This window comes from Osmerus mordax, chromosome 23 (genome assembly GCF_038355195.1).
Source record: "Osmerus mordax isolate fOsmMor3 chromosome 23, fOsmMor3.pri, whole genome shotgun sequence".
Taxonomy (NCBI): Eukaryota; Metazoa; Chordata; class Actinopteri; order Osmeriformes; family Osmeridae; genus Osmerus; species Osmerus mordax.
The window spans coordinates 1,157,713-1,180,881 of NC_090072.1; the positions used below are offsets into that span (position 1 = coordinate 1,157,713).

A 23,169-nucleotide genomic window follows, 5' to 3' on the forward strand; every position below is an offset into this window, starting at 1 on the left:
TCTGCTCCCTCTCTCTCTGTCTCCACTCTGCTGCTTTGCAGCAAAGCATTCTGGGAGGTGATTTCTTCAACAAGGTGTGTGGGCACCTGAAGCTTCTGGAAAAGGAATATTTTGGACTGGAGTTCAGACATCACAGTGGCAGCTACGTGAGAACACACACACACACCACACACACACACACTAACACACGCATGCATGCTCACATACAAATGGACCAAATACACACTGACCACATACACATGTACACACACTCATCTTTCGTAATCTCGTCACTAAGAGAGTGTGTGTGTGTGTGTGTGTGCATGTGTTTCTGCAGGTGTGGTTGGAGCTACTGAAACCCCTCGCTAAGCAGATCAAGTGTAAGTGGTCTGCTACTATCTGCTGCGTGGCTGACAACACACATCTTTTTAAATTCTCTCCTCCCTTCTCTCTCCTCCCCTTCCCCTCTATGCCCCTCCCCCCCTCTCTCTGTCTCCCAGACTCCAGTGACCTGTTCTTCAGGTTCATGGTGAAGTTCTTCCCCCCTGATCCTGGACAGCTGCAAAGGGGACTAACCAGGTTGAGGAGGAGGGAGGGAGAGGGGGGGGAGAGAGAGGGAGAGTGAGGAGGGAGGGGAGAGGGGGGAGAGAGAGAGAGAGTGAGGAGGGAGGGAGAGGGGGGAGAGAGAGAGTGAGGAGGGAGGGAGAGGGGGAAGAGAGAGGGAGAGTGAGGAGGGAGGGAGGGAGGGAGAGAGATGAGGGGATGATGAAAGGGAGAGACAGGGGGAAGGGAGGTAGAGAGGAATGGAGGGAGGGAGACAGGGGGAGTGGGAGAGAGAGGGATAGTGTGTGTGACCTCTCATCTTTCTCCAGGTACCTGTTTGCTCTGCAGGTCAGGCAGGACCTGTCTAACGGTAGTCTGACCTGCAACGACAACAGCGCCGCCCTGCTGGTCTCACACATACTGCAGTGTAAGAGTTCATATTAGGACATTCACTGTACATTTATATGTATATGTTTAGATACGCACATATATATGTGTTCCTGTGTGTGTGTGTGTGCATGTGTGGGTTTGTGCCTGCGTGTGTGTGTGCATGCGTGTGTGTGTGTGTTTACAGCAGAGTTGGGGGACTATGATGAGGAGCTGGATGTTCACCACCTGGAGATGAAGCCTTATGTTCCCAACCAGGAATACCTGGACCATACCATCATACGCTTCCACAAGAGACACAGGTACACACACACACAAATAACACACTTCCTGAATACAAATTGACTATATGTGTGTGTGTCACCTGTATGAATGTGTGTGTGTATATATATGTGTGTGTGTCACCTTATGTGTGTGTCACCTGTATATATGTGTGTGTGTCACCTGTATATATGTGTGTGTGTGTGTCACCTGTACATATATGTGTGTGTCACCTGTATATACTGTATGTGTGTGTGTGTGTGTGTGTGTGTGTGTGTGTGTGCAGGGGCTCCAGCCCTGCTGACTCTGACGTCCAGCTGCTGGAGGTGGCTCGGAAGCTGGACATGTACGGCATCAGACCCCACCCCGCCCACGACGGGGAGGGGGTCCGCCTCAACCTGGCTGTCACACACTCTGGAGTACTTGTGTTCCAGGTACACACACTCACACACACACACACTCTGGAAGTACTGGTGTTCCAGGTACACACACTCACACACTCTGGAGTAACTGGTGTTCCAGGTACACACACTCACACACACACACACTCTGGAGTACTGGTGTTCCAGGTACACACACTCACACACACACTCTGGAGTACTCTGTCTGTGGTCCGTCTCCAGGGAAACGCCAAGATCAACACGTTCAGCTGGGCCAAGATCAGGAAGCTGAGCTTCAAGAGGAAACACTTCCTCATCATAGCTGCACGACAAAGTTGGGGTGACGACACTCTACCTACCAGTGTGTGTGTGTGTGTGTGAAGGTGTGAGGTGTGTGAGTGACGTGTTTAAACTCTCCTCAAAGTAAATACCCACCACTAACAAATGTCTGTAAAATAACAATTTCAAGAGTGTGTGTGTGTGCTCTTGTTTACATGTGTGTGTGCTCCTGTTTACGTGTGTGTGTGCTCGTGTGTGTGTGTGTGTGTGTAGCCGTCTCGTAAGGACACGGTGGAGTTTCTCCATGGCGAGCCGGGACGTGTGCAAGGCGTTCTGGAGGATGTGTGTGGAGTACCACGCCTTCTTCCGATTTGGCCGAGGAGCCTCAGAGGAGACACAAGACCCCTCCTCCTCCAGCAAGGGCTCCAGCTTCAGATACAGGTGCTTCTCTCTCTCTCGCTCTCACACACACACACACACAAACACATGCTCTCTCTCTCATCTGTGTGTGTTGTGTGTGTGTGTGTCAGTGGCAGGACTCAGAAGCAGCTACTGGAGTGTGTGGAGACCACAGAGAAGAGACGCACACACCTCGAAAGGTGAGAGGGTGTGTTTGTGTGTTTGAGAGGTGGTGTGTTGTGTGAGAGAGTGAGAGTGTGTGTGTGAGAGTGTGTGTGTGAGCAGGCCCGCCGATAGGGGGGGACAAAACGGGTCTGTTTCTCCCGAGCCCAGGGGTAGGGGGGGCCCAGGGTAGGGGGAGGGCCCAGGGTAGGGGGGGCCCAGGGGTAGGGGGGGGCCCAGAGTAGGGGGGGGCCAGGGTAGGGGGGGCCCAGGAGTAGGGGGGGGCCCAGGGTAGGGGGGGGCCCAGGGTACGGGGGGGCCCAGGGTAGGGGGGGGCCCAGAGTAGGGGGGGGCCCAGGGTAGGGGGGGCCCAAGGTAGGGGGGCCCCAGAGTAGGGGGGGCCCAGGGTAGGGGGGGCCCAGGGTAGGGGGGGCCCAGGGTAGGGGGGGCCCAAGGTAGGGGGGGCCAGGGTAGGGGGGGGCCCAGGGTAGGGGGGCCCAGGGTAGGGGGGGGCCCAGGGTAGGGGGGGCCAGAACTGGAGCAGAGGAGAGGAAGAGCAGGGAAAAAGGAGAGAGATCTGGGGCGCGCGCGAGGGGGGGGGGCCCTGGGTTGTGAGTGTAGCAGGAGATGGCAAAAAGTACACACACATCCACACTCAAATAGTAGTAAAGAAGTATGGGCTCTGACTTATAGTTAAGTAAAAACTAACATAACAAGACTTTCAAATAAGCAGTAGGTACAGATACTTATAAAAAATGGAAAGTAAAAAAGTTGTCCAAAAAAAAATTTGTGAAGTAAAGTACTAATACCAGAACAATTTACTTAAGTACAGAAACAAATTATTTGTACTTGGTTGCTTCCAATCTCTGGTGTGTAGGGGTGTGCGTGCAGAGTGTGTGAGTGTGTGTGTGTGTGTGTGTGTGGTCAGCGAGTGTGATGTGTGTGTTCTGACCCATCTCTCCTCCTGCAGGTCGTACAGCACCTCAGACTATGACTCCAGACAGTGTCGTTCATCTCCAGACCTGCTCACTGACGTCTCTAAACAGGTCAACATCCTCCACATGTTCTACTCCTCTAGCTTTCTACACCACAACATCCTCCACATGTTCTACTCCTCTAGCTTTCTACACCACAACATCCTCCACATGTTCTTACTCCTCTAGCTTTCTACACCACAACATCCTCCACATGTTCTACTCCTCTAGCTTTCTACACCACAACATCCTCCACATGTTCTACTCCTCTAGCTTTCTACACCACAACATCCTCCACATGTTCTACTCCTCTAGCTTTCTACACCACAACATCCTCCACATGTTCTACTCCTCTAGCTTTCTACACCACAACATCCTCCACATGTTCTACTCCTCTAGCTTTCTACACCACAACATCCTCCACATGTTCTACTCCTCTAGCTTTCTACACCACAACATCCTCCACATGTTCTACTCCTCTAGCTTTCTACAGCACAACTGTAATATATATGAGCTGTATATACGAAGCTAGATTTCTATATTCTTAATCAACTCTATTTCAAAATGTTTACTCAAATTACAGTATTTCTATACTCTGTTTAATCTTCTCCAACTCTATTTTCATCTACCCTAAATATATTTGTCTATTATAATCTATTCTACCTCTGTATCCATAGTCCTAACTACTCTTAACAAATGTTTATGTCTGCGTTTCTGTGTGTGTGTATGCATGTATATCTGTGTGTGTGTGTGCATGTATATCTGTGTGTGTGTGTATGTATATCTGTGTGTGTGTGTGTGTATATCTGTGTGTGTGTGTGCGTGTATGTGTGTGTGTGTGTGCATGTATATCTGTGTGTGTGTGTATATCTGTGTGTGTGTGCATGTATATCGTGTGTGTGTGCATGTATATCTGTGTGTGTGTGTATATCTGTGTGTGTGTGTGTGCGTGTATGTGGTGTGTGTGTGTGTGTGCATGTATATCTGTGCGTGTGTGCATGTATATCTGTGTGTGTGTGTATATCTGTGTGTGTGTGTGCGTGTATATCTGTGTGTGTGTGCGTGTGTGTATGTGTGTGTGTGTGTATATCTGTGTGTGTGTGCATGTATATCTGTGTGTGTGTGTGTGTGTGTGTGTGTGTGTGTGCATGTTATATCTGTGTGTGTGTGTGTGTGCATGTATATCTGTGTGTGTGTGTGCGTGTATGTGTGTGTGTGTATATCTGTGTGTGTGTGTGTGTGTGTATGTGTGTGTGTGTGTATATCTGTGGTGTGTGTGTGTGTATATCTGTGTGTGTGTGCATGTATATCTGTGTGTGTGTGTGTGTGTATATCTGTGTGTGTGTGTTGTGTGTGCATGCGCAGGTGTACGAGCAGTCTCACCCGTTCCCCCCGGTCCGGCCGGCCCCCTGGCTCACAGCGAGGAGGAAGTGGAGCAGGAAAGTGGGCGTGGACCAAGCGCAGGTCGCTCGGCAACGGAGGGTGATCTTCTCTGCGGAGCTGCAGAGGTCCCGCCCACAAGCCTTCCCCCAATCGTCCGCCCTCGCCCAAGACAAGGTCCCGCCTCCACGTCGGGGGGTGAGAGGGCGGGGAGAGTAGGGGGGGGTCACAGACGGGGGGGTTACCACGGAAACAGGGTCAGGCGTCGCCAGAACGCTCACGCCGAAACGCAACAGCTGGTCCCTCCTGTATCCCAGAAACCCCGCCTTTCAGTTCAGACCCCGTCCTACCCTCGTTCCCACATTGGCTAGCTACCCCCCGCGGCCACGCCTACCTGGCTGACGGAGCCGTCACCTCATTGGAGCGTCTGCCCCAGGTGCGACGCCGAGACCACGCCCACTATGGACGCTGTTGTCCCGCCCCCTCTCTGTACACGAGCCGCAATTCGTCCTCTCTGTCGCCGCTCTCAGACGGCAACACCCGCCCCCCCAGGGCTAGGATTGGCCAGGGTGGTCCAACCCAGAAGCAGGCGATTGGGATGTGGGGCCGCGTGGAGGCGGGGGCATTACAGCGACGACAGGCAGCTTCCTGCCAGGCCTCCCCCGTCGAGCCCACCAGCCAACCCGGACGTCAAGTTCCCCCGCCTCCTCTCCTCTAACCCCGCCTCCGAGTTCCGCCCCCTGGGTTTACTACCCCCACCTGTCACGTCCCACCAGGCCCACCTACCTGCCCCTGGACTCCTCCCCCCTGCCACACCGGCCCTCCTCCCTGTGCGTGCTGGGGGGGGCCCGGGGGGGGGAAGCTACAGTGACTCGGACCCCGAGGTGTTCTACCCCTACTACTGCGCCCCCCCCGCTGGCCAGGGTGGTACGGTCCACAGGGCTGGCCAGGATGGGGCTACTCTTCTGGGAGCCTCCAACTGGAGGAGGAGGAGGAGGGGGAGGAGGAGGAGGCGGAGAGAGGAGTTTTGGTCACAGTGACGAGGAGAGGAGGAGACAGGCCCTTCCTTCTCCTCCTCCGACGACCCGCATCACCAAACTCAGGCTCTAACCTGCCAGGGTCTCAGAGTTCTAGAACGGAATTCGGTTCTTCGACGACATGCTGTTCTTGAACAAGACGCAGTCCTAGAACACGACGCAGATCTTGAACTAGATGTTCTAGAGCGGCCCGTAGTTCTAGAAGGAAGCTCTGTGATGTATGTGGTTTTTTGGTATTCGAGTTCAATTGTTCTTATTTGGAGATTAAAAGATGATCTGTGATTACGGCTGGTCTTGTCATTCTCTCAGGTGTTTTACCATAAAACAAACGCGTTAAAAGTCTATATATATATATATATATTTATTGATAGAACTACAACATCGTATCCAAACTTTTACAGGCCAAACTTTTACAGGCCATACCCTGGTTCCTTTAGTTGGTTCAGTGAAAATTTAAGGAGACACCTGTATACATTTACATTTTGTCATTTAGCAGACGCTTTTATCCAAAGCTACTTACAAGAAAGAACAAAAGGTGCATAGGTCAATGATCATAACATATGTTGTATACACAACATCTCAACAAATATACAAGAGTCTCGTTCCCACTGCCCTGCTGCCCTGAGTCTGACAGTTCTGCCCAAGCCACAAGAAGGTGCTGTACCCACATCAATCTGGTTGAGCTACAAGCAAGGCACTAATTAAAAGCATGATTATAGAATGTAGTGTGTGCATGCATGTGCGTGTGAGTGTGCGTGTGTACTGTAACTGTAAAAAGACTTTGCACAGCAAAGTTTCCAGAAACCAGTTCTGTTCTAGCTCCTGGTCAGGTGTCCTTCTCCCCTCCTCTCCCCTCCTCTCCCCTCCTCTCCCCTCCTCTCCCCTCCTCTCCCCCCTCCTCTCCCCCCCTCCTCTCCCCCCTCCTCTCCCCTCCTCTCCCCTCTCTCCTCTCCCCTCTCCTCTCCTCCTCTCTCCTCCTCTCTCCTCCTCTCTCCTCCTCTCCCGTCCTCTCCCCTCCCCTCCTCTTCTCTCCCCTCCAGGGTTAGTTGGAAAACCTGGAAGGGAAAAGTGAAAGTGGATGAGCGACTGAATAGAATTTTAGAAATTAAGGACGAATGAATGAATGAAAGCAAGAAATTAAACAAAGACCTACTTCTGGTATCGTGCGATAATTCTGGCCACCATCTTGTCTGTGATTCCTGGACAGACTTCCTCAGCCAATCGGATGTTCCGTTCTAGATCTTCGATAGCCAATCGCTGCTCAGTACTCTCTCTGTGCTGGAGCTTGAGCTGCAATCCAACATAAACATCATCCAACACCAACTTCATCCAACATAAACATCATCCATGAATACAGATATCATATGAATGTATCTCATTTATCTATGCATCCATCTAATGGGACACTAACATCACATTAATCAATCAATCCATCAGTACTTATTGTACACACACACAATCAATGTATTGAAACTCAAAATCAACATCATACCAAACAAACATGTCTCATCACCACTGTACTTCACATGTAATCGATCTAACATCTTATCAATTTACTGTAGTGCACCTACAAACAATACATTTCACATCTCATCAGTATATGACCCCTTTAATGAACATCTGATCAGTATATGACCCCTTTAACGAACATCTGACGCGTGCATGTGTAGAGAGAAACCCACCTCTGAGAAGACTGGGGAGATGACTGTGGACAGGCTGGAGGACTGCTGCTGATCCTGCTGATCCTGAGGAGAGGGGAGGGGAGAGGGAGGGGGGGAGGAGGAGAGGGAGAGGGAGGGGAATGATAAAAGGAAGGGTGGGAGGAGGAAAAGGAAAGGGTTGATTGACGAGAACACTGTCACTTCAAAATGATATCTGAAACACACGCACACACACTCTGGAGTACTGGTGTTCCAGGTACACACACACACACACACTCTGGAGTACTGGTGTACCAGGTACACACACACACTCTGGAGTACTGGTGTTCCAGGTACACACACACACACACCTTTCCGTTGATGATATTCCGTGTGTCTGTCTTCTTCTTCTTCCTGCGTACAGTAGTGAAGGACCAGTCTGGAGACTGGCTGTCCTCCTCACTGCGCACACACACACACACACACACACACGCGCGCCTCAGTGTTCAGAGCTGCTGGACACAGGTACAAGTATTGTCACAAACGGAAACAAATACACACACACACACACGCACCTGTTCTCGTTGTCTGTGTCGCTGGAATCTGATTCGCTGTGACCCTCGGCCTTCCACTTCCTGTAGCGGTCTAGCAGCTCAGTGAGGGAGGACGTCTTTCTGGCGTTCTTCACAATGAACTTGTGTTTCAGAAGCTCCCTGGCTGTGGGTCTCTGAGGAGGAGAGAGGGAGGGATGAGAGAGAGAGAGAGACAGAGAGACAGAGCGGGAGAGAGAGAGAGAGACAGAGAGAGAGAGCGGGAGAGAGAGAGACAGAGAGAGAGAGACAGAGAGAGAGAGACAGAGAGAGAGATAGACAGAGCAAGAGAGAGCGGGAGAGAGAGAGAGGGAGAGAGAGAGAGAGAGAGAGAGGGAGTCCTGTACTTACAAAGGCAGGGTCTTTGTTGAGGCAGGCATCGGTGAAATCCCTGAAGCTCTTGGAGAACTCGTTGCCCAGAGATGGGGGGCTGTTCTTGGGGATGAGGAACAAGACTCTCATGGGGTGCATGTCGGAGTGGGGGGGCTCCCCTTCGCCAGTTCCATCGCTGTGATCCCCAGGGACCAGATGTCTGCCTGGGGGGGCACACACACACACACACACACACACACAGACACACACACACACACACACACACACACACACACACACACACACACACACACACACACACACACACACTGCAATTAGGCATGTTTCGAACACACACACACACGTACATGTGTGTTGTGGACTCATTTGAATAGCCCATTTCTTCGCTCATAAAACTTTTTCTGTATGTGCCTACACACACACACACACACTGTATAAAGCACAGACACACTTACATACAGCGCACACACACATTAAAGACACACCCTTACACATTAAAAAGTCACATTGAATTCTGGTCAAACAGTCTGGCAGGGTGGAGCGTCATGAGAGAAGTAGTGGTGGAAACCAGTCTGAGGCTGGTCTGGCAGGGTGAGCTCATCTGACGTTTACACACACACACACACACACACACACAGAAATCTGAGAGACACAAATCCATACACACACAAATCTGAGGCACAAATCCATACACACACACCCCAAACCACAGAAATCTGAGAGACAAGTCCATACACAAACAATCCCGCCCGACCACATCACTTAGACACACACACGCCCTAGCACACACACGCCCTAGCACACACCCCACATCAACAAAAGCATACACACACAAAGGCCCAAACACACCCACCATTTTAACCAAACCACATATATTTCTCTCTCACACACACACACACGAGCCCTGCTAGGGTTTCTTTGACCAGGGCCCTTAGAATCATCGTAATCTTCTCTCCCGTTATGGTGCCCCTTCTCACACACACACACACCTTGCAGTCGTAGGCGGACTGCTGGATGACCTCCGGGGCCATCCAGAAGGGCGTGCCCACAAACGTTTCCCTCTTGATCTGGGTGTCGCTCAGCTGACCCGCCACGCCAAAGTCCGCCAGCTTGACCTCCCCCTGCTCTGATAGGAGGACGTTGGCCGCTGGAGGGGGGGGGGGGGGGGGCACACACAGATATACAACACATGGGAGGTGAATATAGGTGTGTGAACTACACCTGGACACACACACTCTCACACGCTCACACACTCACACAATTACATAATTACCTTTGATGTCTCGGTGTATCTTCCTCTCTGAGTGCAGGTAGTCCAGTCCCTTCAAGATCTCCTTCAGCATGGTGGCGATCTGGCCCTCGGTCAAACGGCCCTGCTCTCAGCTGCACACACACACACATACCGTATTTTACGGAAAATAAGCCGCATTGTGTGTAAGCCGCACCCCCCCAGAATGAGGACTTTGTGTTTGTAAATCAGAGTATAAACCGCACTGGAATATAAGCCGCACTTTGAAAGCAAACAACGTTTCCGTTGCACCGGCTAACGCTGAGCAGACCAATGCTCACGATTGATTACGAATAATTCCTCTTTCAAGTAATAAGCCCCCGTTCAAGTGTTGAGCATTAAATTAGCTGCACGGTCTGTAGAGATCTTGGGACAAAGCCACTTTTTTGTTCTAAAACCGGACTATAAGCCGCTTCGAAATATAAGCCGTACAACCACAAGAAAACTGTAAAATCGGAGTACAAAATACGGAACACACACACACACATTGTGTGTAACTCACAGTCAGATGTACCCTGTTGAAGACCTGGGGCCTGTTTCATTAAGCTAGTTTAAGGAACATGCCAGGCTTAATGTCAGCCAAAGTAACCGACATTACATTTAGTCATTTAGCAGACGCTCTTATCCAGAGCGACTTACAGTAAGAACAGGGACATTCCCCCCGAGGCAAGTAGGGTGAAGTGCCTTGCCCAACGACACAACGTCATTTCGCACGGCCGGGAATCGAACCAGCAACCTTCAGATTACTAGCTGATTATTAGCCCAATTCCCTAACCCTAACCCTGGTGGATCATAACCCTGGCTTGTTGGTCAAGCTGGCTGTATGGAACAGGACCAGGCCCTGGTGGATCATAACCCTGGCTTGGTTAAACTGTCTGTATGGAACAGGACCAGGCCCTGGTGGATCATAACCCTGGCTTGGTTAAACTGGCGGTATGGAACAGGACCAGGCCCTGGTGGATCATAACCCTGGCTTGGTTAAACTGGCTGTATGGAACAGGACCAGGCCCTGGTGGATCATAACCCTGGCTTGGTTAAACTGGCGGTATGGAACAGGACCAGGCCCTGGTGGATCATAACCCTGGCTTGGTTAAACTGGCTGTATGGAACAGGACCAGGCCCTGGTGGATCATAACCCTGGCTTGGTTAAACTGGCGGTATGGAACAGGACCAGGCCCTGGTGGATCATAACCCTGGCTTGGTTAAACTGGCGGTATGGAACAGGACCAGGCCCTGGTGGATCATAACCCTGGCTTGGTTAAACTGGCTGTATGGAACAGGACCAGGCCCTGGTGGATCATAACCCTGGCTTGGTTAAACTGGCGGTATGGAACAGGACCAGGCCCTGGTGGATCATAACCCTGGCTTGGTTAAACTGGCTGTATGGAACAGGACCAGGCCCTGGTGGATCATAACCCTGGCTTGGTTAAACTGGCGGTATGGAACAGGACCAGGCCCTGGTGGATCATAACCCTGGCTTGGTTAAACTGGCGGTATGGAACAGGACCAGGCCCTGGTGGAGCAGCAGGTGTGTTTACCAGGTCCAGAGCTGATCCGCCTCCTAGATACTCCATGATGATCCACAGCTTGCTGCCCTGGGGGGGGGGGGGGGGGGGGGGGGGGGGGCAAGCTCAGATCAATCAATCATCCCTGTGTGTGTGTTTACTGTATGTGTGTCTATGGTGTATACACACACTGAGTATGTGTGTGTGCGTGTTCTCTGTGTGTGTGTGTGTTCCCTGTGTGTGTGTGTGTTCCCTGTGTGTGTGTGTTCCCTGTGTGTGTGTGTGTGTGTGTGTGTGTGTGTGTGCCTACCTTCAGGTAGGAGCCGTAGTACTTGGTGACATGAGGGCTGTCACACTGGCTGAGCACCGTCATCTCCTGCTGAATGTCCTCCATCTCGTCCTCTGCCTGCTCCAGGTCGATGGTCTTGATGGCCACCACGCTCTGGGTGCGATTATCGATGCCTTTGAAGACCTCGCCGAACGAGCCCTTCCCGATGCGATCCAGCTTGGTGAACAGCTCCTCCGGGTCGACATGGGTGCTCTGGAGGGAGGGGGGGGGGGGGGGAGGGGGGGGGGAGAAATAAGGCATGGAGAGAGTGAGGGAGAGAGATGGAGGGATGGAGGAAGGGATGGAACGAGAGATATATGGATTGATGGAGGGAAGGAGAGAGTGAGGTAGAGAGGGGGGAGGGACAAATGGAGGGAGGGAGAGAGAGAATTAGGGAGAAAGGGATGGAAGGAAGGAGGGAAGGAAGTGTCAGACACACACACACACACACCTGAGCAGGCTTGAAAATAGGAAGGAGAACTGTTGAAGAACAGGAACTCACACAAACACACACGCACACACACACCCTATGAAAGACAGAAGGCTTTAAAATGAAGAAGGAACTAGCTTTGAAGAACATTGGCCCAACACCATTGATTTGTACACACACAGAAACACCACAAACCACACACACACTAAGTTCTAGCCCACACGACAGGAGAACAGAGTTGTACTCAAGGTTAATTATAGCTGCACACCTTTATACTCTCTGAACAAGGAAGTTCTGCTAGGCAAATACACCACCTGGTTTACCAGCTTTTGACTTCAAGACAGAGAGAGAGCGAGAGAGAGAGCGAGAGAGAGAGCGAGAGAGAGAGCGAGAGAGAGAGCGAGAGAGAGAGCGAGAGAGAGAGAGCGAGAGAGAGAGAGCGAGAGAGAGCGAGAGAGAGCGAGAGAGCGAGCGTCCATGTTTTACAGGAATATGCTTGGAGGAAGTTCCATCTAGCTCCTTCCTCCTCCTATACACACCAACACTCTCTCTCTCTCTCTCTCTCTCTCTCTCTCTGTCTCTCTCTGTCTCTCTCTCTCTCTCTCTCTCTCAGGTTTATGATTGTAGGGTAAAGGGGGATGCCGTTGTGGAGATCTGTCAGTCAATATTTGAGTTGTGCTAAAGAGTTCAGTGAGCTCAGGTGCATGTGTGTGTGTGTGTGTGTGTGTGTGTGTGGGGGGGGGGGGGGGGGGGGGGGGCTAGCTAGGCAGACTGAAAGACATCGGGAGCATCAACGCTCATACACACACTACAGTGCAGTATGGTGTTGAGACGCAACCTGTTAATGAGTACATGACCCGCAGGTGTTTTGGGCTAATAAGTTGCCTTGACGTCATTCTGTGTTGACTGCAACCTGTTCGTTTTTACACAAAAAAACACTGACGTCACAGTGAGCCATAGCCTTGCTTTCACAACCAGGGACGAGAATAACATGTTCACACACATGCGCGCGAGAGAGAGAGACAGTTTCTTTCTGGAAACTGAGTTAAAAAAAAAATATATATATATATATATATATTACGTTTTAGAAATTCTCTTTGTTCCCAAACAAAGTTCTGCCGCTTACCTGTGACACGACGCTCACCTGCCCTTGCGCGCGTGCGTGGGAGTGAATGAAGGTATCTCACCTGCATACCTGGAACCTCCATAACGATCACGTCCCCTCGCGCTCGTCCTCGTCCTCTTCTCGAGTCAACGGTGCCAGAAAAACTGAGTTAAGGGGCACGTTTGAACGAAATCAGCTCCAGGTACGGTAAACCTGAGCGAGCCGAGTTGTCTGGGAGGAAATCTCCGGTGTCCGCCCTTAGTCTGCCGCTCCCTCACCGAGAAAACAAACAAACTGTATGTCCTTGTAGAGGGTGGAAACTGGAAAGTAAAGTAGGTCCAGGTTAAAATGTTAGCGTCTTTAGTGCGATACCTGTTGCGCTGTAGGTGTCAACATTTGAATATCACGTTGAAACATCCGCCTTCACGGTAAACTCGCCTTCTCGCTTTAGAAGTTGTTCTACTGCGCTCTGCCGCTTCTGGGTGGAGCCGTGGGCGCCAGAGACGTCAGAGGGGTGTGTGTGCGTGTGTTAGAGAGAGAAGGGGTGGGGGGCGGGGGTGAGAATGTTGTTGTTTTTTTGTAGGTTTCTTTTACTCAGCGCCCACATTTTATGATTATAATGATTATCAATTCCCTCCATAGTTATTCGTACTCGACCAAGGTTGAACGTCCGAAGTGTGAGGCAAAATAAAATTTATTCAGTGACCTATGCGAGACTTTGTCACAAATGATCTGTACAGGCAACCTAACCTGTAATTACAGGTGACCTTACAACTTCACAATAAAAACAGGCCCTCTGGCGACACCTGCTGGTGAAACCTCTACCTTGGGATCCCGGTCCGGAAGTCACCCGGAAGACGAGTGAGAGGGAAAGCTACTCCAAAAATGGCGTTCCTACGCTGTAGGCGAGACCCGTGCGGATTTATCTGCCTGATTTTAACGTATTTAAGCGTATTTTATGCAGACTATGTGGTGATTCAATACGTCCTTATCCCTGTCTATTCGGAAAGGTAAGTGTCGAACGTCTTTCAATGGCCAAACGCTTAGCAACGGTTACCAGTCAGCCAGTCTATATGCCAGGTTGGTATTCTGTGTTATGACAGCAAGCTCGTCTGCCTTCCGAAGGCAGTGACCTATACTTCTACCTACCTATACTTCGATATTTATTTGGACAATAGTTGTGTGTTTGTTGCATGTGTTGTGGAAAGATAGTCCGCTATTTCTCAGATCTGCTGGCGGAGCTACAGTACTTAGGGTGAGCGTGTTGTTGACTGTGTAACTGCAGTACGTTGAACGTCAGAAGTCATTCAATCCCCTCTCCCTCCCTCTCTCCCTCCCTACCCCTCCCTCTCTCCCTCCTCTCTCTTAGCGTTTGGTGTACGCTACACGGCTCAGTGTTCAACACCATCCTGTTGCTTCTTCTGGCGTGTCATTCTAAGGCTGTGTTTTCTGATCCAGGTAAGCTGTGTGTGTGTGTGTCAGTAGTCCGATGTGTGTGCATCTCAGTAACGTGGTGTGCGTGTGTATGTGTGCAGGAGTGGTGCCTCTTCCAGAGACAGCCATTGACTTCTCCGACTTGAGGTCCCAGTCGTCACTCATGAACGAGAGGGTGAGTTCTGTTACACACACACACCCCAGCGTGACCCAGTCAGTTGTGTAGGTGTGAGCTCCCTGCTGTGTGTGTGTGTGTGTGTGTGTGCTCAGGGCTGTGAGGGCTGGACTGTGTGTAGTCGCTGTGAGGCCTACAGACCACCCAGAGCTCACCACTGCAGGGTCTGTCAGAGGTGCATACGACGCATGGACCACCACTGTCCCTGGTGAGACTCCTCCTCTCCTGTCTCCTCCTCTTCCCCTCCCTCTCTCCTGTCTCCTCCTCCTCCTCTCCTGTCTCCTCCTCTTCCCCTCCTCCTCTCCTGTCTCCTCCTCTTCCCCTCCCTCTCTCCTGTCTCCTCCTCTTCCCCTCCCTCTCTCCTGTCTCCTCCTCCATCTCTCCTCTTCTCCTGTCTTCTCTCCTCATCCTCTTCTCCTCACCTCCTCCTCTCCCTCTCCTCTCTCCTCTTCTCCTCCTGTCTCCTCTCCTCACTCCTCTCTAACATCGTGTGTGTGTGTGTGTTGCAGGATCAACAACTGTGTAGGAGAGTTGAACCAGAAGTACTTCATCCAGTTTCTCTTCTACACTGGTGAGTAACCATGGAGATAGAAGTTCTTCATGACTCAGTCAAACGTTAAATTTGAACTAATGCTCTTCCTTTTCCCTCCCTCCCCACCTCCCACCTCCCTACTCTCCCTCCCTCGCCTCCCTCCCTCCTCTCCCCCACCTCCCTCCTCTCCCTCCCTCCTCTCCCCCACCTCCCTCCTCTCCCCCACCTCCCTCCCTCGCCTCCCTCCCTCCCCCGCCTCTCCCCCACCTCCCTCCCTCCCCCTCCTCAGGGATGGCCAGCCTCTACTCCATGGTGCTGGTGGTGTCTGCCTGGGTGTGGAGGATCAAGAGCGAGCTGGAGGGGGGGGGAGGGACCGAGGGGGAGGAGAACCCCAGTAAACACCTCATAGTGTGAGTGTGTGTGTTCAGAGTGTGTGTGTTCAGAGTGTGTGTGTTCAGAGTGTGTGTGTTCAGAGTGTGTGTGTTCAGAGTGTATGAGTTCACATCCCATAACTCTCCTGTCTCCCCCCTCTCCCTCCCTAACTCCTTCTCCCCTCCCTCACAGAGCCCACTATATCATCTTGCTGGTGGAGTCTATATTGTTTGGAGTGTTCGTCATGGTGATCTTCTACGACCAGGTAGGACCCATCCTCGGCCATGTTGAGGTGGTGATGTAGTCAAACGCATTCAAAATTGTCTTCGATAATTTAACCTTTTTTTCTTTCACTCTCTAATCCTCTCCCTCGCTCTTCCCTCCCTCCCTCCCTCCCTCCCGCCCTCCCTCCCTCCCTCTCTCTCACCCTCTCCAGCTGGTGTCCATCATCACTGATGAGACCCCCATAGAGCAGCTGAAGAACAGACTGATGAAGGATCGGGCGGCTAGTCCCCAGGCCCGCACACACACCCCGCACACACACACCCCGCACACACACACCCCGCACACACGCAAGCCCAAACTCGCTCTGCTCCGAGAGTTCTTCGGAAGAGGTACATGTCCGCCTGTGTGTGTGTGTTTTCTTTTGTATTTCTGTTATTCTGTAACTCCACAAGTCTTACCAATCCCCTCTTCTCTCTCTCTAAACTCCACCCTCCCCCACACCCCCTCCCTCCATCCCTCCCTCTCCCCAGGGTCAGTGTTCTGTTGGCTGTTGCCTCTTCATTCCAGCCCCCCCACAGCTGGCGGGATCAGCTACTCTGCCGTTCCAGACTATGACGTCTAACACCCCCCCCCCCCCCCCCACCCACCCACCTGGGCAACTCCCCTAAGACGACCCTCCCACGCCAGTGAGACGAGGACATCATGGTCTACAGGCAAGGAGCCAGGGCTCTTCAGGGTTCCTCAGGGTTCCTCGGGGCTCTTCGGGGCTCCTCGGGGTTCCTCGGGGCTCCTCGGGGTTCCTCGGGGTTCCTCGGGGCTCCTCGGGGCTCTTCGGGGCTCCTCGGGGCTCTTCAGGGTTCCTCAGGGCTCCTCAGGGCTCCTCAGGGCTCTTCAGGGCTCCTCAGGGCTCCTCAGGGTTCCTCAGGGCTCCTCAGGGTTCCTCAGGGCTCCTCAGGGCTCTTCAGGGCTCCTCTGGGATCTTCAGAGTTCCTCAGGGTTCCTCAGGGTTCCTCAGGGCTCTTCGGGGCTCTTCGGGGTTGCTCGGGGCTCCTCGGGGTTCCTCGGGGTTCCTCAGGGTTCCTCAGGGCTCTTCAGGGCTCCTCAGGGCTCGACGGTTGAGAAGCTGCGCAGAGTGAGGCGTCGGGGTGTTTCTGTGGAGAAACAAAACGGTGTTTCTGATGACATCATACGTTACTGACAACTGTGTTACACACGTGCATATGAAGGGACACCCGACACACACACACTAATGAAGATGGACACACACTTTTCCTCTTACACACACTAACCTCACACACGCACACGTTAAAACAGAGTGATGGTGTATGCCCCAACTGTGTCTCTTTCTCTCTCGCTATTTTGTCGTTTTAGACTGTCATCTATATTCACACCATCAGAGTGGTCTTTCCATCACTTGTTACAGTAACTGACTTTGTCTTAGTGTGTGTCCAGGGACTGGGAGCCCAGGTGACATTCACCCCAAAACACCTTTGAGATTCAGTGTTAGAATACCAGTTTGAATGAGAACAATGATTCGTAAAACTTACCTCAGATTCTTCCCAATCGTCAGTGTTTTAGTACAGCATTTTGAAGGCAGGCTCTCTGGATTCAGAAAACAGTTACCTATAAAGGATATGGAATCTAGAACAGGGATCTTTGAATTGTCTAAACCTTTTTTTTATTTTCATTCACCCCCTTCAGTGTGCAAATCCCAAATGTTTTAATACCTGTTCTAGTCTCTTTCTGGACTCCAGACCGAATTTTATTTGTATTTGCCAGTGAGTCAAGATTTTCTCTTTATTTGTTTCACAAACATAGTTTATTTATTTTACAAGGTAAAAGGTTACAACGTATATATGTATCTCCTTGATAAACCTGCTGTAGTGTTTTCTAATTCACTGACGTCATGAAGCGGGAAGCGACACTTACGGCACGAGAAGTTAGTACGGCGTTTCTTGAAATATCAATTAGGTTCTTTAAAACTAAACTATTGATTTCAATGTAAATAAGGGAAGTGTTTTAAAGCTAGGTTGATAATATCATACTGATCCTAGCTGTTAAACCGGGAAAGTGTCTTCGGTCTTTGACAGACCGCGATCCACATCAGGTTACTGCTCTTGTAAAAAAAAAAAGTTGAAAAAAAGTCTGTCTTTCTATGGACATTTTTCTGTTTTTTGTTTAGTTTTTCTGTGATAACGACGTTACGTTTTTTGCTGTTTTGACAACAGCGCGAAGGAATGTGTGTATAGGAGTGATCATGTTTACATTTTATCGATGATGTACTTGTTGAAATTTGTATGCTATTTATTTGTGTATATCTTTGGACTGTGATACTGTGCTGCTCAAATGTGGAATAAAAAAATGAAATTGTAATTTTCTCACCTGAAGTCGTTGGGTTAAAGTGACGTTAGTATTTGTTCTCCTTTTGTATTTAAAAATGTTTGCCTAATAGTTTTTCTAGGACGGTGGCGTAGGCAGCTGTCAAACGAAAATTCAAAATGAATGAATGAGAGACATATGGCTCCAACACAACTAATAGTAGGCTACAGTAATACTTGAAAACTGGCAATGAGCTTTTTTATTGGTCGAAAATCCTGTACGTCAGTTGGTTCAGTATCATGTGACAATGTTATTATTTTCACTTCCTCCTTCCTGGTAGTTCCAGTCATGTGAACGCGGACTAAAACAAATCCGAACAACGACCTATCTGATCGCCGCAACGTTCGTTTTGATCCGTCAGCCACCGACTGCCCCAGACACCGTTCTCCTTGGTATGGCGGACGAGGAGCGTTCCCCGTTGCTGTCTAACCAATGCGACGGGACAAACGGCAAATCTCCCGGCGGTACCGTGTATGGGTTCAAACCACAAAGTGAGTGGTTATGATTGTCTGGGCTTTGTCAATTCAGCTGATTCTAAAGTACGGACGTGTAGTTGAATTATAACCTGCCAATTTATAAAAAGTTAGCTTAATGAACACTTAAAGCGTCTCTTTATTGTGGTTATACCAGTACTAGTTAGTTTGTGTCTATCGCGTGAATTATCTAAGTAGTTGTTGCAAGGGATTTCTTATCGCGTGAACTGGTTCACTACTTTGGAAGAGTGGCTTCATTCCAACGCGGGTGCGTGTGTTCTTCTCACACGCGCATTCTCTACATGCTAATATTCTCTACATGATCTAATCCTTTCCCCCAATTCCCCACTACTTGCCCCTTATCTCTCTGTCTTCCTCTACATCTGCCTCCTCTTTCACTCGCTACACCCCTTCTCTCTCTCCCTCCTTCCCACTCTCTCTCTCCTCTCTCCCCCCCCCCCACTTCTACCCTGTCTCTCTCTCTCTTCCCCCCGCCCCTCTCCTCCAGGTTTCCCCCCGTTCCCCAGCCCCTCTGCCCCGCCCCTGCTGGGGGAGGAGGAGCCCCCGCCCCCCTACTCCCCCCAGGGCAGCCCGGGGAGTGCCAGCGGGCCTGTGATCAGCTGCAGGGTGTGCCAGGGGGCCATCAGCGTGGAGGGGAAGGCCCACCAGCACGTCATCAAGTGTGGCGTCTGCAACGAGGCCACGGTGAGGACGGAGAGGCAGAGAGACAGACGGGCAGAGAGACAGACAGGCAGGCAGGAACACAGACAGGCAGGTGGGCAGACAGGCATAGAGACAGACAGGCAGGAACACAGACAGGAAGGCAGGCAGGCAGGCGGGCAGAGAGACAGACAGTCGGGCAGACAGGAAGCTAGACGGGCAGGCAGGCGGGCAGAGAGACAGGCAGTCGGGCAAGCAGGAAGACAGACTTTTAGTTCTGATCTTTGACTGTTTATCATCTCCCCCCTCACTCCCCCTTCTCTCCCCTCTCTCCCCTCTCCCCCTCTCTCTCCCCCCTCACCCTGCCAGCCTATAAGGAACGCCCCCGTGGGGAAGAAGTACGTCCGCTGTCCCTGCAACTGCCTGCTCATCTGCAAGGTGTCCTCCCAGAGGATCGCCTGTCCCCGGACCTACTGGTGAGAGGGAGGGGGGAGAGAGGGGGAGGAGGGGGGAGAGAGGGGGAGGGGGGGGGGAGAGGGGGAGGAGAGGGGGGGAGAGGAGGGGGGGGGAGAGGGGGAGGAGAGGGGGGGAGAGGAGGGGGGGGGAGAGGGGGGGAGAGGAGGGAGGAGAGGGGGGGGAGAGAAGGAGGGGGGGGGAGAGGAGGGAGGAGAGGGGGGAGAGGAGGGAGGGAGGTGTGAATGGGAGAGACAAGAGAGAGACAAATGGAAACATCAGATGCTGTGTGTGTGTGTGTGTGTCGACAGTAAGCGGGTCATCAACCTTGGCCCAGTGCATGCTGGGAGAGAGAGTCCTGAGCCGCAGCAGCCTGCAGGAGTTAGAGTGAGCTGTGGACACTGCAGCAACACCTTCCTGGTACCAGCCTCTTCATCACCACCATCATCATCATCACTACTATAATCATCACCACTCCATCATTGTCTTCCGCATCATTATCGTCTTCATCACCACCAACAGTCTAATAATAACCGTCATCATCTGAACTGTATTTATGGTCTTATTCTGTATGTAATTATATCTTTATACTAAATCATATTCTATATTTCTGTGTCTGTGGTGTTTTAGTGGACAGAGTTCACGGATAGGACATTGGCTAGGTGTCCACACTGTCGGAAAGTGTAAGTACTGATTCACCTGTGTGTGTGTGTGTGTGTGTGTGCGTGTGTATGTGTGTGTGTTTATTTACCATGTCTCTGAGTGATTCTCTTCCTGTCTCTCCTTGTTCAGCTCTTCGATTGGTCCTCGGTACCCCAGGAGGCGGGGCCTGTGGTGTTTCTTCCTGTTCCTGGTTCTAGCTGCTTCCTCAGCAGGACTGATGGTGAGTTCTAACAGGAAGTGTCCTAGGTAGTTTCCTAGGACGTAGCCTAGTGTCCTAAATTATATCTTAGTGTCCTAGGTAGTGTCCTAGGATGTAGCCTAGTGTCCTAAATTATATCTTAGTGTCCTAGGTAGTGTCCTAGGACGTAGCCTAGTGTCCTAAATTATATTTTAGTGTCCTAGGTAGTGTCCTAGGACGTAGCCTAGTGTCCTAAATTATATCTTAGTGTCCTAGGTAGTATTCTAGTGTGCTAGGTCCTATAGGTAATATCCAAGTGTGTGTGTGTGTGTGTGTCTAGGTGGGAACATGGCGCTCGGCTCAGCATAACAAAGGGATCTATGCCTCCTGGGCCCTCATGGTTCTGTTGGCTGTTTTCTGTCTGGCTAGAACCTTCTACTGGACCTGTCTCGGGATCAGCCACCCCCTCCAGAACTCCCCGTAGCAGGACAAAGCTTCAGTCTCTATTATATATATTAATTATATGTATGAATATTCTGTTAGAATATAGTCGAAGTCAGGTGGCTGAGTGGTTAGGGAATCGGGCTAGTAATCTGAAGGTTGCTGGTTCAATTCTCGGCCGTGTCTAATGACGTTGTGTCCTTGGGCAAGGCACTTCACCCTACTTGCCTCGGGGGGAATGTCCCTGTACTTACTGTAAGTCGCTCTGGATAAGAGCATCTACTAAATGACTAAATGTAAGTGTAGATTAACTGGGTTGGTCAAAAAACATACACAGAACTGGGTAATTGTTTTTAGGGTTTACTTTCATTTGGATACATTTTTTAACAAAGTAATTTTTATTACTCTAATATGGACTAAATAACTGAGCCGTGATACATTGCTGTACAGCTGGAGATCTCTAAACGCGCTCCTTGACCACTACCGGCGGTATTCCTGATTCTGATAGCTGATTTAGCTGAATCATGCTAGGCACAGTGGTTCTGATAGCTGATTTAGCTGAATCATGCTAGACACAGTGGTTCTGATAGCTGATTTAGCTGAATCATGCTAGACACAGTGGTTCTGATAGCTGATTTAGCTGAATCATGCTAGGCACAGTGATTCTGATAGTGGATTTAGCAGAATCATGCTAGACACAGTGGTTCTGATAGCTGATTTAGCTGAATCATGCTAGACACAGTGGTTCTGATAGCTGATTTAGCAGAATCATGCTAGACACAGTGGTTCTGATAGCTGATTTAGCAGAATCATGCTAGGCACAGTGGTTCTGATAGCTGATTTAGCTGAATCATGCTAGACACAGTGGTTCTGATAGCTGATTTAGCAGAATCATGCTAGACACAGTGGTTCTGATAGCTGATTTAGCTGAATCATGCTAGGCACAGTGGTTCTGATAGCTGATTTAGCTGAATCATGTTAGACACAGTGGTTCTGATAGCTGATTTAGCTGAATCATGTTAGACACAGTGGTTCTGATAGCTGATTTAGCTGAATCATGCTAGACACAGTGGTTCTGATAGCTGATTTAGCTGAATCATGCTAGGCACAGTGATTCTGATAGTGGATTTAGCAGAATCATGCTAGACACAGTGGTTCTGATAGCTGATTTAGCTGAATCATGCTAGACACAGTGGTTCTGATAGCTGATTTAGCAGAATCATGCTAGACACAGTGGTTCTGATAGCTGATTTAGCAGAATCATGCTAGGCACAGTGGTTCTGATAGCTGATTTAGCTGAATCATGCTAGACACAGTGGTTCTGATAGCTGATTTAGCAGAATCATGCTAGACACAGTGGTTCTGATAGCTGATTTAGCTGAATCATGCTAGGCACAGTGGTTCTGATAGCTGATTTAGCTGAATCATGTTAGACACAGTGGTTCTGATAGCTGATTTAGCTGAATCATGTTAGACACAGTGGTTCTGATAGCTGATTTAGCTGAATCATGTTAGACACAGTGATTCTGATAGTGGATTTAGCTGAATCATGCTAGGCACAGTGGTTCTGATAGCTGATTTAGCTGAATCATGCTAGGCACAGTGATTCTGATAGCTGATTTAGCTGAATCATGCTAGACACAGTGGTTCTGATAGCTGATTTAGCTGAATCATGTTAGACACAGTGATTCTGATAGTGGATTTAGCTGAATCATGCTAGACACAGTGGTTCTGATAGCTGATTTAGCTGAATCATGCTAGGCACAGTGATTCTGATAGCTGATTTAGCTGAATCATGCTAGGCACAGTGATTCTGATAGCTGATTTAGCTGAATCATGCTAGACACAGTGGTTCTGATAGCTGATTTAGCTGAATCATGCTAGACACAGTGGTTCTGATAGCTGATTTAGCTGAATCATGTTAGACACAGTGATTCTGATAGCTGATTTAGCTGAATCATGCTAGACACAGTGGTTCTGATAGCTGATTTAGCTGAATCATGCTAGGCACAGTGGTTCTGATAGCTGATTTAGCAGAATCATGCTAGACACAGTGGTTCGCAGCTCTGGTAATGTTCTAGACGTTTCCCTGCTCCAACACACCTGATTCAGATGAACGGGTCGTTATCAAGCTCAGCAGAAGCCTGGTGACGAGTCGTTCATCTGAACCAGGTTTGTTGGAGC

At 50.3% G+C, this 23,169-nt stretch overlaps 4 protein-coding genes across 4 annotated transcripts in view; 3 read left to right on the plus strand and 1 right to left on the minus strand.

The window, feature by feature from the left end:
• The window catches only part of LOC136967984 (FERM domain-containing protein 7), a 6,323-nt gene extending 391 nt beyond the window's left edge, over positions 1–5,932 (plus strand). The window contains 22 exon segments of the mRNA XM_067261986.1: positions 42–146; positions 317–359; positions 480–558; positions 852–949; positions 1,097–1,211; positions 1,457–1,604; positions 1,794–1,871; positions 1,873–1,890; positions 2,103–2,126; positions 2,128–2,270; positions 2,360–2,428; positions 3,361–3,436; positions 4,730–4,769; positions 4,772–5,046; positions 5,048–5,083; positions 5,085–5,293; positions 5,295–5,490; positions 5,492–5,596; positions 5,599–5,648; positions 5,650–5,698; positions 5,700–5,780; positions 5,879–5,932. Coding sequence (XP_067118087.1) covers positions 42–146; positions 317–359; positions 480–558; positions 852–949; positions 1,097–1,211; positions 1,457–1,604; positions 1,794–1,871; positions 1,873–1,890; positions 2,103–2,126; positions 2,128–2,270; positions 2,360–2,428; positions 3,361–3,436; positions 4,730–4,769; positions 4,772–5,046; positions 5,048–5,083; positions 5,085–5,293; positions 5,295–5,490; positions 5,492–5,596; positions 5,599–5,648; positions 5,650–5,698; positions 5,700–5,780; positions 5,879–5,932 — 2,091 coding nt within the window.
• Positions 5,933–6,930: 998 nt separating this feature from the next.
• LOC136967500 (serine/threonine-protein kinase 26-like) lies at positions 6,931–13,448 on the minus strand. The gene is given in 12 exon segments (XM_067261305.1): positions 6,931–7,071; positions 7,464–7,526; positions 7,793–7,883; positions 7,997–8,148; positions 8,363–8,505; positions 8,508–8,547; positions 9,334–9,491; positions 9,618–9,705; positions 9,707–9,727; positions 11,171–11,227; positions 11,448–11,678; positions 13,083–13,448. Coding segments are annotated over 12 exon segments (1,206 nt in total). The 5' UTR covers positions 13,104–13,448.
• A 437-nt stretch (positions 13,449–13,885) lies between these two features.
• zgc:77880 (zf-DHHC domain-containing protein) lies at positions 13,886–16,593 on the plus strand. Its single transcript, XM_067261539.1, has 9 exons — positions 13,886–14,010; positions 14,370–14,458; positions 14,536–14,609; positions 14,705–14,817; positions 15,119–15,180; positions 15,431–15,551; positions 15,706–15,778; positions 15,950–16,127; positions 16,269–16,593. The coding sequence occupies exons 1-9, from the start codon at positions 13,886–13,888 to the stop codon at positions 16,358–16,360; spliced, it is 927 nt and encodes a 308-aa protein (XP_067117640.1). The 3' UTR covers positions 16,361–16,593.
• A 1,819-nt stretch (positions 16,594–18,412) lies between these two features.
• LOC136967687 (type I phosphatidylinositol 4,5-bisphosphate 4-phosphatase-A-like) lies at positions 18,413–22,459 on the plus strand. The gene is made up of 7 exons (XM_067261576.1): positions 18,413–18,608; positions 19,099–19,295; positions 19,620–19,726; positions 20,015–20,123; positions 20,334–20,386; positions 20,496–20,586; positions 20,885–22,459. The coding sequence occupies exons 1-7, from the start codon at positions 18,512–18,514 to the stop codon at positions 21,026–21,028; spliced, it is 798 nt and encodes a 265-aa protein (XP_067117677.1). The 5' UTR covers positions 18,413–18,511; the 3' UTR covers positions 21,029–22,459.
• The last annotated feature ends 710 nt before the right edge of the window (positions 22,460–23,169 follow it).